General features: G+C 39.2%; 1 protein-coding gene across 8 annotated transcripts in view; it reads right to left on the reverse strand.

The window, feature by feature from the left end:
* LOC115220364 (BLOC-1-related complex subunit 8) overlaps window positions 1-10,607 on the reverse strand; it is an 85,725-nt gene extending 75,118 nt beyond the window's left edge. For 2 of the 8 annotated variants that reach the window (XM_036510074.1, XM_029790478.2), the window contains exon 1: window positions 10,273-10,590. In XM_036510074.1, the coding sequence (XP_036365967.1) occupies window positions 10,273-10,426 (154 nt within the window). In that variant the 5' untranslated portion in view covers window positions 10,427-10,590. Of the gene's footprint in view, window positions 1-837; window positions 1,268-10,272 lie in introns of those variants that run through there. The other 6 variants (XR_003882515.2, XM_029790474.2, XM_029790477.2 and 3 more) reach the window with 6 other exon arrangements.
* Window positions 10,608-14,366: the final 3,759 nt, after the last annotated feature.

The raw sequence follows: 14,366 nt of genomic DNA on the forward strand, positions 1-14,366 counted from the left end.
CATAAATAGAGGATTTTAGGGTTAGGGTTATATATATATATATATATATATATTTATAGTAAAATAAGGATTCAGACAGAATCAGGTACTTGAAGAGATATGCACCAGGTAGGTTGGGTTAAATCTGTGGTTCCGGCCTATGGTTAGTAAGTATCAATTAGGATATTCCAGTTGTGTACACAGAGAAAGCCAACCCAATGAGTATTTAGCCCCTAGGGGCTGGCCCAAAGCACGCTTTACATTGAATTATGCTTTGTTGGTAAACTCCGGGGTGTCCAGCAAGTCGTAAATACCATGATATTTATTATTCATTTGAGATATATATACATACACACCCACTGTATGTATATACACGCTATATATTAAAAATGGGGCCGGCTGGTTTATGGGATTACCTTAGGTTTCCCGTCCATAAATCGTTTAGCTTTATGGCGTATCGTTAGATCCCAAAACACCTGTTGGCCCGTGACCTCTTAACTAATTAGATTTTTAAGAGGTTATGAGCTAACCGGTTTTTTTGGTATCTGACTATACGCCATAAAGCTTAACCTTTTATGGACGGGAAAACCTAAGGTAATCCTATAAACCGACCTTCCCCATTTTTAATACACATACACACACGCTATATATATATATATATATAATAATAATAATAATAATAATACACATATAGGCATCTGGCGTGTGTGCATGTTTGTATGTATAGTGTGTGTATATGTATGTATGTATACACGCGCGTGTATGCACACATACACACACAAACATACATACAGAATGTGTGAGTAGTGAGTGTGTATGTATACGAGTAGCATTGTTAATATTAAAATGTGTGTTTACCTTGCATCTCTTCTGCGATGTGAACAAAACACTTCACTCCATCTTCCATTTAAAGGTAGCGAAGCCTCAGCACATAGAGCTGTCTGAATAGACAAATAGCCAACTAGTTAGCCAGTCGGCTATTTGTCTACCCGACTAGGCATGTATATATGTATGTGTTGGTGTGAGAGACGGAAAAGATGAAGAATGGAAAGTGGCGTCAGTTGATGTTGATGGACAAAAGAAAAAAAAAGGGAAAAGGAACCAAATTGATAGGGAATTGTGGTTTGATTTGATGATGGTCTTGAAATAGGTGTAACAGCAGTTGGAGGGAGGAGGAAAAAGATGAAGCGATCAATGAGATGTCTCTTGCTGGAGCGACTGATGAAGCGATCAATGAGATTGTTGATACAATTTGATGACGGAGATTTTGAAGCCTCCCACCGCAACTAAAAGCACCTCCTCCTACTCCAGCGTTACGAATGCTGACGAAGGGAGATAATCTAGTGTGACTAACGAATTGTTAAATTTGTCGTTTATTATCCGTTTATTATCGTTTATTATCTAGCAAGCAGTATTGCCCGGCGTTGCTCGAGTTTGTTTCGACCCTTTAGAATAGGAATTTTTGAAAAGCAAAAATTTTGCATTATGTAGCTTGTTATTCTCTTTAAGTGAACATTTTTCTGGTTGAAATACACCGAAAAATGGTGACACAGCAGTCAAAAAATCGTAAAAAATAGGGATTTTCATAGAAAAAAAGCACCTTTTTGATGTAAATAATTTTTGGTGTTAACATGGTCCGATTTGAATGTTTTCTTCTTCGGAAGGACGAGCAAACCTTCTTCTATCATATTTTCAATTTTGGTCAACTTGCGCCGCAGGGTCTCGGAGGAGATAGTGTTAGTTGAAGGCTACCAAACCTGCCATACACAGACAACTTCAGCTTTATATAGAGAGAGATTAAGTAATTTAGCTTTAAAATGCTAATTAAACAAAAAAAGAGCAAAGAATTTCAAAGATTGACATTCAATTGTGGGGAAAGAGAAAGTGCGTGTATGTGCTTATGTGTGTGAGAGAGGGGGGGGGACTATAGCAGGGAGTTAATTTCTTTGTGTTGTTTAGCCCAGGGCCAATCCTGCTCGAGCTGAACAATAACAAAAAGCATTCCAGCCGTGGTAATCTCATTTTGTGTATATCAGGAATACATTGTTTAATGTATTTATTTTTATATAAGATGCTAGGGTATGTTTTGAGAAATAGCAGCTATTTCTGACAGATTGGACACTCACACTGGAGTTGATTTATCATCGATAATTAGTCAACAGATGCAAAATTTCTAAGTCTACTGAATAAATTAGTCCAAAACATGTATCGAAGGGGAAATAAAATAATGGGGAAAAGGCAACAGAAAATAGGTGTATATACATAGAAATACAAAGCAACAATTATCTTCTCAAAATACAGCCCCTCTCAATGTCTCAAACGCCACAGGCTGGGAGAGATAGTTCACTGACAGGCCCCAATACTTCAGGATTTTGTTTTCTATAACTACGGAAGCAGTGACTCTCCCATTTACCGCAGCATCTAGGATGTGGGAGGGAGCAAAGGAGTCACAGACTGTAGCGTCCCAGATGAGGCACCTACCTCTTACCCAAGGACAGAGGATAACACCATCTAGTCTCTTCCTATCACTTCTGGATAATTCCACTGGCTGCAGAACTGAGATATTAACCCAAGCCAGGGCCTGCTTATTGATTAAGTTTAGCTTGGTTTGACAAGCAAAATGACCAGCATCTAGGCAGTGAGACAGACCATGAAGACCCATAGAGTCAAGGAGCCTACCACAGTCACATCTCAGTCCCCTACGGCCACCAACCCTCAGTCTGAGTATGATGGAGATGCTGAGCTCATCTAGACTGAGTAGACTTCCAATGTTGACCCCAGACAGAGTATCAATCCAGTTACCCAAGAATTTTGCACTAACAGAAATCAGGTGACACCTTGAAATTGATCAAATTGTTCAAGGAGTGAGTTGGAAGTGGTACCTGCATGCAGACTGTCCCATACTCTCTGCTTCTATCTAACCTCAACTGTAACAGGAACTGACAAACCCAGCTCTCTCCACTTTAACAGAGCTTCATCCATCTCCCTATTGGAACTAGTCAATTTTGGAGAGGAGTGAATGTTGCCTACCAAAAGAGAGCAATAGAGATGAACACTTGAGCAGACCTAGACCCCCCAAACCATTTGGGCAAAGCAACCTGGTGGCAGGACTCTGGAGAGAGTCTGATATTGACCAAGCATTTGATTTTCCAGAAAATTAGGTTGTCAAAGCATTGCAGAGATGTAGTCCAGGTTCATTCTACACTCTAGCCATTACCATTAGTTATATTTTCAGCACACTTAGGACTACCAAAGTGTTCAGTCGTATTTATGACAATAAGATTTAATTTGGGAGTGATTTGACTGTTATTTTGAGCAAATCGAGCAACCACTGAGAGAACTCCCTATTTGGCTACTGTTAATTTGTAGTTGAATGTAAATATAATCAAAAGTCGTTAAAATACCATAAATAATTGGTAATTAAACAAATAATATGTTGAGTCATTTAGTAATTGACAATACTATCTAGCAGTGCTAAATCTACTTCGAATCACATCCTAGAGTTTTAATGGAATTACAGCATGTGAAATTAAGACTGTGTTTTATCCAATACTAGCAGGCATACCCCACATTGCTTGGGATTAAGTAGCATAATTGGTGAGTCGCGAAATCCTCCATTTGTGATGCTTCACTGTTCTTTGGTGGTAATTTCTCCCTTGCAAATATATGTGGTAGCTGTCTGTTCCATATGGAAAAAAAAAACAATGGATACATCAAAGGATCGATGTAACACTGAAATTCTCAAACCACCTTGTTTCAACTGAAGATCAAACTGAAATATACTTATCCAAGTACCCTGGTTAATGTAGTTTAAGAATATATATGGTTATGGGGGGAGGATGTCTATATCCAAAACCCAAGCAAATAGACAGAGGCTACAACTTTATATATATGGATGTAAATAAAATGGAAAAAAAAATATTAAATCAGTTATCTATTGAAGTTTCCATCTGACTTTTGCCTCTTTATGATAAATTAATTTTGTGGTTAACAAAAAGTAATTTACAAAAGCAACTAGCCAATAATAATAAAACTAAAAACTAAGACAAAAGCATATACACACTCCCTAATTATATACAGCAGAGAATAATAGTATTTCCTTCAAATAAAAATGAAAAATTGAAGGCAGCTCAAAACATTAATAGAATTCGAGTAGATGATGGCGAGGCTGAGGAGGTGGAATAGTAAAGCACCCTTATGAAATTGTCAGAGACCCAGCTTGTTAAAAACGACACAGGCTGAATAATACAATTCACCAGCAAATCACTGTATTTCAGGATGTTGTATCTGTTTGGTTAAGGCTAGATTAGCACAACCCTCATGACCATCACCTCTGACACAATCAGAATATTGGATGGAATGAAAGAATTTTGTAACAATGGATCGTTGCAAGATTAAGAAATCGCTTGTGAAAAATATTAGAAATATATACTTAGACACACATGTTTATTGTAAATAAATGTATCAAAAGGGGAAAAAATATATAAATGGCTAAGACTTTTACAAGCAGAATGAAACATTTGTTATTGTTGTTTAACCCCAGGCCAATCCTGATTGAGTTGATCTATGAACAAAGGCAAACAAGTCAGCATATCTTGCAGTCATTTTATCAATTAGGATTATATTCTAAAATATGTCCCCCTCCCATTTAAACAGCAACAAGATGAGATACAACAGATATTTGGTTGCAATTTCTAGCAAGTTGAACGACTATGTAGGCTCCTCCTCCCCACCTCCTTCAATGTAAAATTGGAATAGTATGAAGTTTGCATTGGAGAGTTTATGAACAAGGCTAAGTCATCATCATCATCATCATCATTTAATGTCCAATTTGCCATGAGTTGGAGAGTTTGACAAGAACAGGTGAGCCAGAAGGATGCACCACATCCTGTGTTTGTTTTGGCATTGGTTATACAGCTGAATGCCCTTCCTAATGCCAACCACTTAACAGAGTGTACTGGGTGCTTTTTACATGGTGTCATCACCATTAAGGTCACCAAGTATGTGCACGATAAGCCTCCTCAACTGAGTGGGGCATAGAATGGAGGCATAAGAAACTATGAGAGAGAGAGAGAGATGTGAGGTTCAGATACAAGGTGAATATGAGACAGAATAGGAGAGAAGAGAGGGGAAGGTGGATGTGAGTAAATGCGCCGAGTGAAAATAGTGTAACAGCTGATTAGAGATGGAGAATGAGCTGGACACTGAAGTGTAGGGGGAAGTTAAGAAAAAAAGGTAACATAGAAGATTGATAGAAGAGTGGGTGCCAGAAGATCAGTTGTGGGGGAAGAGTCTTAATATGGCTGATATAGACAGATCTCCTCAAGTAAAGCATAATGCCATTCACCTCAGTCTCCCTTCAACATCTTAAGGTCAGTCTTCACCACTTAGTCCCATGTCTTCTTAGGTCTATCTTTTCCACATGTTCCTTCTCATTTAAGGATCAGCATTTCCTTATACAGCTGATCTCATCCATCCACATCATCTGACTCTTCTCTCTTCTCTCCTGCATACCACATCTGATGTGAGGTTTCATGGAGGCAATTTGCTGTGGTATATCAGCCAAAACGTTGTGTTAATAGCAAACAAGATGAGGACAAATATCTGTCAAATGTAAATAATGTAAATAATGAATTTAAATGTTTTATCAGTCTTGATTTGAAATTTGTTGAGGCTGCATCTATATAAAAGTAGGAATTACTTCCTGATGTAATTCTACATTGGTATACTAAGTTCTTCCACATACACTGTATATTTAAGAGACAAATTTTATTTTTATCACAATTACAGAGATTTTTTTTCCTTATTACTTTTACCTATGCTAGTGGTGCTCAAACTAGATATCCTTCTTATTTGTGTACCCATTGATCTGCTATTGTTTACATTCCAAGGTTATTATTTCTAGCAGTCTGGTCTGTATAGAAATTGTGACAGTTGCCTCCCTTGCACTGCTTCCCACAATTATATTGATCATAATATTCAGTGTCTATCCCTGTTGGCGACTTGAATTTCTAGCCCAATGCACTTGGCTGTGGCCATTAGGAGTACTATTATTAAAATCATTTCCACTACCTACCTTATTGCTATCTCCATCATCTCTCTAGACTTTAGATATTCTCCTAGTATTGTGCATTGCTATGATTTGCATTAAGTTGTTGCTTGTAGAGAATGCCAGTTTGGTATTATGCCTATTAAATATTTTATATTTACTCTATTTAGGGAAGTGTTTATCGACCGCAGTGACAAATTTCCTTGGAGTGTTGGAAGCTATTTGCTTACCAAATGCTGTGTTACACCACAGTGTAGTCCTCGAATTATTACTACCTTGGTAGTTTCTATTATTAGAAGGAGTAGGTTTAGCAATGTGAATTCTGTTTCTGAAGGGGTTTTTCCCCATTCCTAATGCCCTGCCTATTATTATTTTGCTATTATTTTTACTAGGGGGTTTAATTATATTTTCTTTTGCATGTTATTGTTTTAGTTATACACTTTAAAGTCAGATCTTCTATATCCCATGATTCTTCCACTAATTTCACTATATTCCTGTGGTTTTTTGTTTTCTCAAATACCAGTGTCCTGGTTTTCAAATAGGATTACTGGTATGCACTGAGCCTGAAGGATTGCTTGGAGAAACATGGTATGTTGTATAAAACGGCCAAATTATTGTATCTGTACAGCATGGAACTATTAGCAGTTCTTTTTAAAATTCTGTGTACATTAAATGACATTTATCCTTCACTAGATGGAGTACTTTTTAGTTGATCCTACCAGAAAAGTAAACTAACAGACCAGTAAACTACAATATATATATATATATATATATATATATATATATATATATATATATATACCAGAGTAAACACATAAATGTGAAACAAGGTGAAAAAAAGAGTACTCAAATACCAGTGGTAGAGTAATATGCTTTATTTAAAGCAGCAGAAAATTCAACAAAATCTGTTAATCTGAGTTTCTCGTTGCCGTTCAGAGTAACAGATTTTGTTGAATTTTCTGCTGCTTTAAATAAAGTATATATATATATATATATATATATATATATATATATATATATATATATATATACACACACATACAATGGTATATGTGTTTAATCTCATGCTTGTGTTTATGCATTGATTAATTTTTTAACTCATCAAAATGTGTTTATATATTTAAATACATATTTCCCACCAGTGGTGTCTTCTTGTTTTGGAGAAATTAAGTGAAGGCAAAGCTATTCCCTTCAACACCAACAAACCTTCCAATACTGTTGGAAGGTTTGCTGATTCCTATTCAAACTACAGGATCAACTCATCTGTCATCTCTTGAATCAGTAGCTTCTCATCAGATCACACTATTGCCTTATTGCCATTATGTCTCCCCCCACCCCCATCTTTCTGTCAACTCTAGTATGCCCCATGCTGTGCTTTTGTTCCCCACTCTTTCTTTTGTGCATCAATGAACTACTTGCTATTATATACAACTATCGTTCCTATTTAGATGACATTCACCGACCATCAAATACTAGCAACCTAGAAACTCATGCCAAATCCAGAGAAACAGAAACCTTTGAAATCCTGCTCCAATGGCAATTTGCCAATCTTGTCTCTTTCAGCAATAGGAAAACACAAATAATACTCACATCAAGAAAAATATCATTGACAGACCTCAAAATTGCTCCAATTGTTGGGTGTTACAATCACCCATCATTCGAGCATGGTTGTTGCCAGTGCTGCCTAACTGGCTCCCTTGCTGGTGACATGTAAAAAGAACCATTCAAGCATGGTCGATGCCAGTACCTTTTGACTGGCCCTCGTGCTGGTGGCATGTAAAAAACACCCACTACACTCTTGGAATGGTTGGCATTAGGAAGGGCATCCAGCTGTAGAAACTTTGCCAGATCAGATTGGAGCCTGATGCAGCCTTCTGGCTCACCAGCCCTCAGTCAAACCATCCAACCCATGGAAAGCAGACGTTAAACAATGCTGATGATAGCTAAGATCATATCCCAATGATTGGTCCTTCTCTTTAGAGTGAAAAGATACTTCATACCTCAACAATGAGTGATACTCTACAAAGCTCAGGTGAAGTCGACAAGGAAATATTCCTCTCACATCTGGTATGATGAGATTGCCACATGTACAGAAACCCTAGACTGCATTCAGAAAAGGGTCACCTATATGACTAACTTAAATCATTCTGAGACATCATGATTCAGCTTCCAGTTAACACACACTCCTCATTCTCTCTCTGCCTTTTCTATCACTATTATAATGGCCCTCTACTCCTCACAGGCTGCTGGCTTTATTCTACTTCTATTCAGGTATCCCTTTTTTGCCTCTTATTACTTTTGTTGTGGCTAACACAGTTAGGTCCTACATTAATTACAATGCCCAATCATTCTTTCTCAGAAGTTTACCTCTACCCACCAAGAACAACCTTCCTGTTCATATCTTTCCTGCCAGGATTGAAGGTCCAAGAGGAATATTAATGGTATCAAATCTCACTGGTTTCGGAGGGTCTGTCAGGGCCATCGCACTGCCCCTTTCTCTAGATGCAGCAATATACATATATGTTATCAACTGCAGATAATGTGTGTTTTGCTTATTTGCTAGTTCACTGCCATACAGCACTCTGAAGACTTCTTTGTAGCACTGGGTATTAAAACACCTGGAGGTCATAGACAGGCAAGACAACTGAAAGTCGTAGATACTTAAAAGTTATACACTGGTGATTCACTCCATCCCTAGTTCAATTCAGGTACATGTTAATTAAACCACAATCAATACCCATCACTCCTGAATGTGACTGAAGGGAAATTGCCTTGCTTGTCAATGACTTTTAGATGTTTTAACACCATTGAGTATGAATTAAAAGCACTGCTTTTAATTCATATATAGTTTGCTATACAATATCTCAGCCAAAAATAAAAGTATTTTTAAAAAATCAGAAAATATCAACTCGGTTATGGCTGGGAGATTAACAGTTTCCTCAAAGTAGTCACCCTCAGCTTCAACCATGGATACAAGACGGCTCCAGAATCTGGCACATGCATTCCTCTAAGTGTCGTTCGGGAAGATCTTTGAACATCTCGTTGATCTTGGTCAGCAGCTGAGTCTCGGTGTTGCAGGCAGAGCAGTTGATGTCTTTCTCGATTGGAGCCTGGTGCGGCCGTCTGGTTCACCACCCCTCAGTCAAAATCGTCCAAGCCATGCTAGCATGGAAAGCAGACGTTAAACGATGATGATGATGACCGCAGACATCTTAATCCACAGGATTACACTTGGCAGAATTAGGAGGCAAGTTGTGGAAATTCTCTGACAACCACTTCTGACTAAGCCAAATCCTGCGGCCACACACATTGCCTCCCAGCAGCAACTCTTTCCAGTCAGGGTATGACCACAGTCTCCAGCTGCTTCACAGTTATTTGTATTGAGCCTAAGGCTGTGTTCAAACATGTGAGGATGAACTCTAAGGTACGGATGTAGTCAGAACGCCGGCTATGTCCCTTCCTGTCCCGTAATCTCTGTTACAGTTGTCCATGTCATGTCGTACAGTGTTCACATAGTACCAAGCAGCAGCTATAATGTGGGCATTTTGATATTCGGTGTGAATCATCCATGATACAGATGTTATCCGACATTCCAGTCCTCCATGTCAGCTAACTTTTTCTCAACTACAACTTTAACCTTTATGCTCTCCAGCGCCGTTGACTGTTCACCAATCTATCAAACTGTTCCTGAAAAAAAAGAGACATGAAATATCGTCAAATTCAGCCCGAACACCCAGTGTGCATATGTGTCTGTGTGCGCGCGCGCTTTCGTACCATAGGTAAACAGATAGTGAGGACGAGAGATAGTTTAAGAGAGAGGAGGAGGGAGAGAGAGGGAGAGAAATATGGGAGGAGATAAGACTTTTAATATTCGAGTTGACAAGGAAATAAAAATATGTCCCAAGCTAGGATTAATATGGCTACTACTACTACAATGAGACCGAGTTTCAACAATCTTATCGTTTGTTTCAGCCAACAAAAGCCCATAAAGCATTTTACACTCTTGATTTATGAACAAAAATATTTGTAATTAACTGTAATAAAATATCACAAGACATAGAAATACTTTGCTTTTGAATCTGACTTCGAAATGACTCATAACTTAACGTTTAACATAGTTTAAAAATAAAAAGAACGAAATTTGAACACCCCAAAACTTTTCATTCTTAGAGACAAAACAATATCCGTAGAAGATCGTTGTTAAATGTAATTAGCTTTATATTTCGATGGAATATGTTTATTACCTGGTTTTGAAGTATCTGTATTTTCTCCGACAGTTCTCTGTTGCGATTCTGCTTCAGAATCGTTCATTTTCGATTGTGGCGGCTGAGTATTATTATTATCGTTAGTTTTTAGTAAAGCTCCACGGAGTTTATACTGGACAGCAAGTCGGTCCATGCTCGTAATTGAAGGTAGTATTTGAAAAAGGTCAGGGCATACACGAGCAGAAAAATATTTCTAAGTGTACATGGAGATTATTTTACCGCTTACATTTCCTGAGAGCGTGTTTGTGTGCAGGTGCGCGCAAAGTCTACGTAAGCATGTGTGATGGTGGTGATGGTGGCGGGCAGTGTAACTTTGGACTTAGCAGCGTAGTCTAAAATAGATAATGCACATTGAATGAGCTATTAGTTTAATATACACTGTTGAAATGAGTCAGAAAGGGAGACATGCCAGAAATATCAGCTAAATGTCTTTCGAACTATATCCTGCTGGTTTGGAAAAAAAAAAAGCATGGACAATGTCCTAAATATACTATATTGGGGAAAAGAATGTGATGGTATAGCTTCGTTAAGCTATACGCAAAGAAACTAGTAGAGACGAGAATACATTTATCAAATGTTTATTACTTTACGTACGTCAAGGCTTAAGTGGTCAGTTATTTCTGTTCACTCAGATTCGTTTCAAGCTCGCTGTTGACATTCTTCTGTTTTTCTTCTCCTTCCGGAAGTCCTTTTGTTTCCCTGCTGACCGACATCCTAGCTAGCCTGCAGAGAAGTTTCTGTCTACAGTTCGACAGTCACGAATCCTGCCCTACATAGCTCTCCCGCCAGAACTGTAGACTGTCATTGGAAACAGGAAGGCGTTTTAATTGTCCTGCCCATGCGTGCGGTTACTCGATTCTTTGGTGACTGTTCCTTGTCAAGGGTTGGTGTGATCTGTCTAGGACGGCCCCTGTTTGATGGTTGGGCCACCTGAACGGGGCTGTCAATGTCGAGATGGGCTGGTTTCAATCCATCGATGGAGACTGTGTCTTGTCGCCCGCCAGTTAGGAGTTGGAATGTTTTATCTCCCGGATGTATGACTTGATATGGACCATCGTAGGGTGACTGGAGGGGTCTTCGTCGTGTGTCACGTCGGACGAACACAAAGTCAGTCGTACGGAGGTCATTTTTGGTACGGAAGATCGTGTGTCGACATGGGAACAGGGCGCAACTGGCCCACGCTGTCTCTCAGTTAAGCGAGGTACCTTTTGACATCCGGGTCTGACTTCGTATTCGGAAGGAACCCTCGTGGCACCGTAAGGGGAGCACCGTACACCATTTCCGCGGAGGAAGTGTTGAGATCTTCTTTTGGAGCAGCGCGGGTTCCTAGCATCACCCATGGGAATTGGTCGATCTAATTTGGCCCGTTAAGTCTGGTTGTCAGTGATTCCTTCAGGCAGCAGGGAAATCTCTCCACTAATCCGTTGGCCTGGATTTCCAAGATATAGCCCCTCCCCCCACCAGGTCATCACAGATCCTCCTCCATGTTTAACAGTTGGAAGAAGGCAGTCTGGGTCAAATGCTTCTTTTGGCTGTTTCCACATCTATACTCGGCCACTGGTCGGAAATAGGGTAAAGGATGACTTTGTCCTAGAAAATAACATTCTAGGGACCAATTCTGTAGGTTTTTACTCCACTCTAAACGCTTTGCAACGTTTTTGTTTGTTTGTTTGTTTTTTTTGTTTTCTTTGAAAGTAGTGGTTTTCTGATTGCAGCCCTCCCGTGAAATCCGGCTTCGTGCAGCTCCCGTCTTTACATTCCCTCCAGTTGACAATCAGTTCCTCGAGAGGGCTTAATTCCACATTGGTTCCTTCTGGCCTCATCATTTTTTAATAATTTTTCCATTCATCCCATTCCATTCGATGTTCTTCCTTAATCCTTGCAATCTCCGCAAAGCTTCTATCTTCTCTCGCGAGTTTTTCCATCTTACTCTGCGAAACATATGACTGCCCTGACTATTCCGAAGAGGACAGTTCTGAGCAGCTGATATCTGAATCGCTGATATCTTCTAACATTTTCACTTGGCTTACCCTCCTCTATGAAGAGGGAAAGTTTGTTTGTTTGTCCCCACTCCCCACAAGAATAGCTGGTAGGAAGCCTTCCATTCAATATTACTTCCAATTTTACCCCATTTGGTAGTTCTGTTGTCTCTGGTATTCCAGTATATTCTGTTTGGTTGACTCGAAAAAACATCTCCAGTCCGTAACCCATCAATTTATTTGTTGGGTCCGGGTTATCTGGAGGATGCTGATGCTCTCATCTCCTTCTTCGTCTCCCACGTCAAGGATCGCCGCTATTAGCCACTCGGGTTCCATTTCAGGCAGAATCCTGCCCACTCTAACTCTGGCAACGCACTTGCCCAAGCATGTAGGCAGGAGGGTCCACACGTCCGAATGTAACAGCACAGCGGAGTACTCGCTTGCCTCCTTTTTGGAGGTGTAAGTGACCACCACTGTGCCGTACCTTCTACCTCTTGTGCAATCTCTTCTAGGCACTTTTCTACTTCTTTCTGTGTTGCCATATCTAGTTTTCTCTGGCTTCTCGAGAACGTTCTGTATATAATCTCTTTTTTTTTTCCATTTCCTTCAATTCTTCTTCTGGTGGGATCAACTTTATGTTAGATCCCTCTCTCTCTGTACCCTTTCTTGGTATTTTTGTATGAGCTCGTCTTTGAAATCTACTTCACATTGCTTCAGCAAACTTGGGTCCACAGTTTTCTGTCTTCCTGTTGCTGAAGCGTAAGTCTTCGACTCCATTTGAGATACCTTTCCACGTAAAAACCAATTACAGACACAAACCAACCACTACGGATGGCGTCACACTTATTGAGTTATCTTCTTGATATTACTAATAAAATTACTACGAATGTTCGAGGAAATTTCTTTCTTTGTTGCCCACAAGCGGTCGACAAAGAGAGGACAGCACAAACACATGTGGGGACACATAACACAAAATAGCTAAAATAAAATTCAAAATAAAATTATAAATATGATAATATGAATAAATAACGAGGATGAGAAAATGGAAATGTACTGCTTGCCCCACCTCAAGCAGCATCACTTACTTCCTTGGGAGCCCTTTAACTACATCAACACCAAATTTCTCTCATAGTTCTTCATACCCTATGTTGTCTGGTATCCTTTTAATGTCTGTATTGATTTCCCAGAACTTATAACCTTTTTTGCATTTCCTCACTACTTCTATCTGTTTTTCTGACAGTAATTTCATCTCGTGGCTTCCCCTTTCTTACTCCTCGATTCTCTTCTCTTTATAACTTTATATTTGTCAACAATGCTTGGAAATATGTATTAGTTACTTTGCTTTTGAGAAAAGACGCCTAACTTACTTTCACAACTTTATCGGGACTTGTTGCAGGTCGTTCATCCATGACATCATGCACATACATATTGCATATGAATAAGGTTATTACGTAAGTTATGGTCATCTTGAAATAGCTGTCGAGATAAGACATTTCATAATTCTTTTGTTTTTTCTCTTTTTTCTTTATTTTGTAATCTATGTTTCATGCTCCATGTGAATATCGCCCGAAGCCTACCTCTGTTTATCTACTTCACTACCTTATAATGATTGTTCTTACAACCGATTTCCGATGCAGAGATATCGGCCCAGGATGAAGTGATTGAAATTTAAGTTCCTATCCATTTGAGCACTACTCTATGTTATCTACACAAAACTTATTTGCTTTCACCGACTCACTGCATGTGTGTGTGTGTGTGTGTGTGTGTGTGTGTGTGTGAGTACACACACAACTATACATATGATACAAAGCAAACTGAAGATTTTATTTCGACTATATTGACCCCAGTTTCAAATGAAGGCACGTGACCTAGAAGTTTAGATATTGGGACCATAATCATAATGTCTTGGGTTCAATTCCTGGGTCAGACAGTGCACTGTGTCCTTGAGCAAGGCACTTTATTTCACGTTGTTCCTATCACCTGATCAAGAAATAAGTAGCAGCATGTAGCTACTTCTCTGTCCCTGCAGTTATCACACCCAGGATGAACAGCTGGGTGAAAAGTGAGCCGGCCCTGCTTGGACCTATGATGAAA

This window comes from Octopus sinensis, linkage group LG16 (assembly GCF_006345805.1).
Source record: "Octopus sinensis linkage group LG16, ASM634580v1, whole genome shotgun sequence".
NCBI classification, from domain to species: Eukaryota; Metazoa; Mollusca; class Cephalopoda; order Octopoda; family Octopodidae; genus Octopus; species Octopus sinensis.